The sequence below is a fragment of the Eimeria mitis genome, genomic scaffold (assembly GCF_000499745.2).
Source record: "Eimeria mitis Houghton genomic scaffold, Emh_scaff1550, whole genome shotgun sequence".
Taxonomy (NCBI): domain Eukaryota; phylum Apicomplexa; class Conoidasida; order Eucoccidiorida; family Eimeriidae; genus Eimeria; species Eimeria mitis.
In genome coordinates this window covers 1064-1938 of record NW_013569741.1, presented here as the reverse complement: position 1 = coordinate 1938, position 875 = coordinate 1064, and the positions used below count along the sequence as shown (strand labels likewise).

General features: G+C 49.3%; 1 protein-coding gene across 1 annotated transcript; it reads right to left on the bottom strand.

The window, feature by feature from the left end:
• Positions 1-174: 174 nt before the first annotated feature.
• EMH_0039340 (uncharacterized protein) lies at positions 175-840 on the bottom strand (the record flags this gene model as incomplete). Its single annotated transcript, XM_013495388.1, has 1 exon — positions 175-840. The coding sequence occupies one exon, from the start codon at positions 838-840 to the stop codon at positions 175-177; it is 666 nt and encodes a 221-aa protein (XP_013350842.1).
• Between the last annotated feature and the right edge of the window lie 35 nt (positions 841-875).

The following is an 875-nucleotide window of genomic DNA, read 5'->3' as shown; positions in this document are numbered from 1 at the left end:
ATAAATAAAAATAAATAAAAATAAATAAAAATAAATAAAAATAAATAAAAAATAAATAAAAATAAATAAAATAAATAAAAATAAATTAAAATAGATATATGAATAAGAATTAGCTAAATAAATAATGCTGCTGCTGCTGCTGTTACACTGCTGCTGCTGCTGCTGCTGCTGCTGTTACACTGCTGCTGCTGCTGCTGCTGCTGCTGCTGCTTCCGCTGCTGCTGCTACCGCTCTTTCTGCTGCTACCGCTCCCTCTGCTGCTGCTACCGATCCTTCTGCTGCAGCAGCAGCAGCAGCAGCTGCTGCTGGTGCTGGTGCTGCTGCTGCTGCTGCTGCTGGTGCTTGCCTGTAATCGTATCCATCGTTGCTGCTGATTCTGGCCCCATAGATGAGGCTGACGCCGTGTCTGTTGGGTTTATGTAGCTGCAGCACCTGCTGCCGCAATCTATATAATATATTTCTTGCTGCTAGGCTTCTCTCAAGAGCAGCAAGGGGACAATCATCTCCTCCTGCTGCTGCTGCTGCTGCTGCTGCTGCTGCTGGTGCTGCTGGTGCTGGTGGTGCTGGTGGTGTTGGTGGTGGTGGTGGTGCTGCTGCTGCTGCTGCTGCTGCTGCAGCAGAAAGATGAGGGGTGCAGCAACGGCGTAGCCCCCGTAGGCGTTTGTGAGGGGGGGGACAGGTGCTAATACATCGTTGCTGCTGCTGCTGCTGCTGCTGCTGCTGCTGCTGCTGCTGCTGCTGCTGTGCTAGGCGTTCACGCTGCTGCTTCAGCAATGCTTCTGCTGCTGTTCTTCCCGGCAGCAGCAGCAAACGAGAAGAATCAACAAAATTTAAAAACATATCTGCTGTTAGTGGAGAGTCATCATCTTCATTTA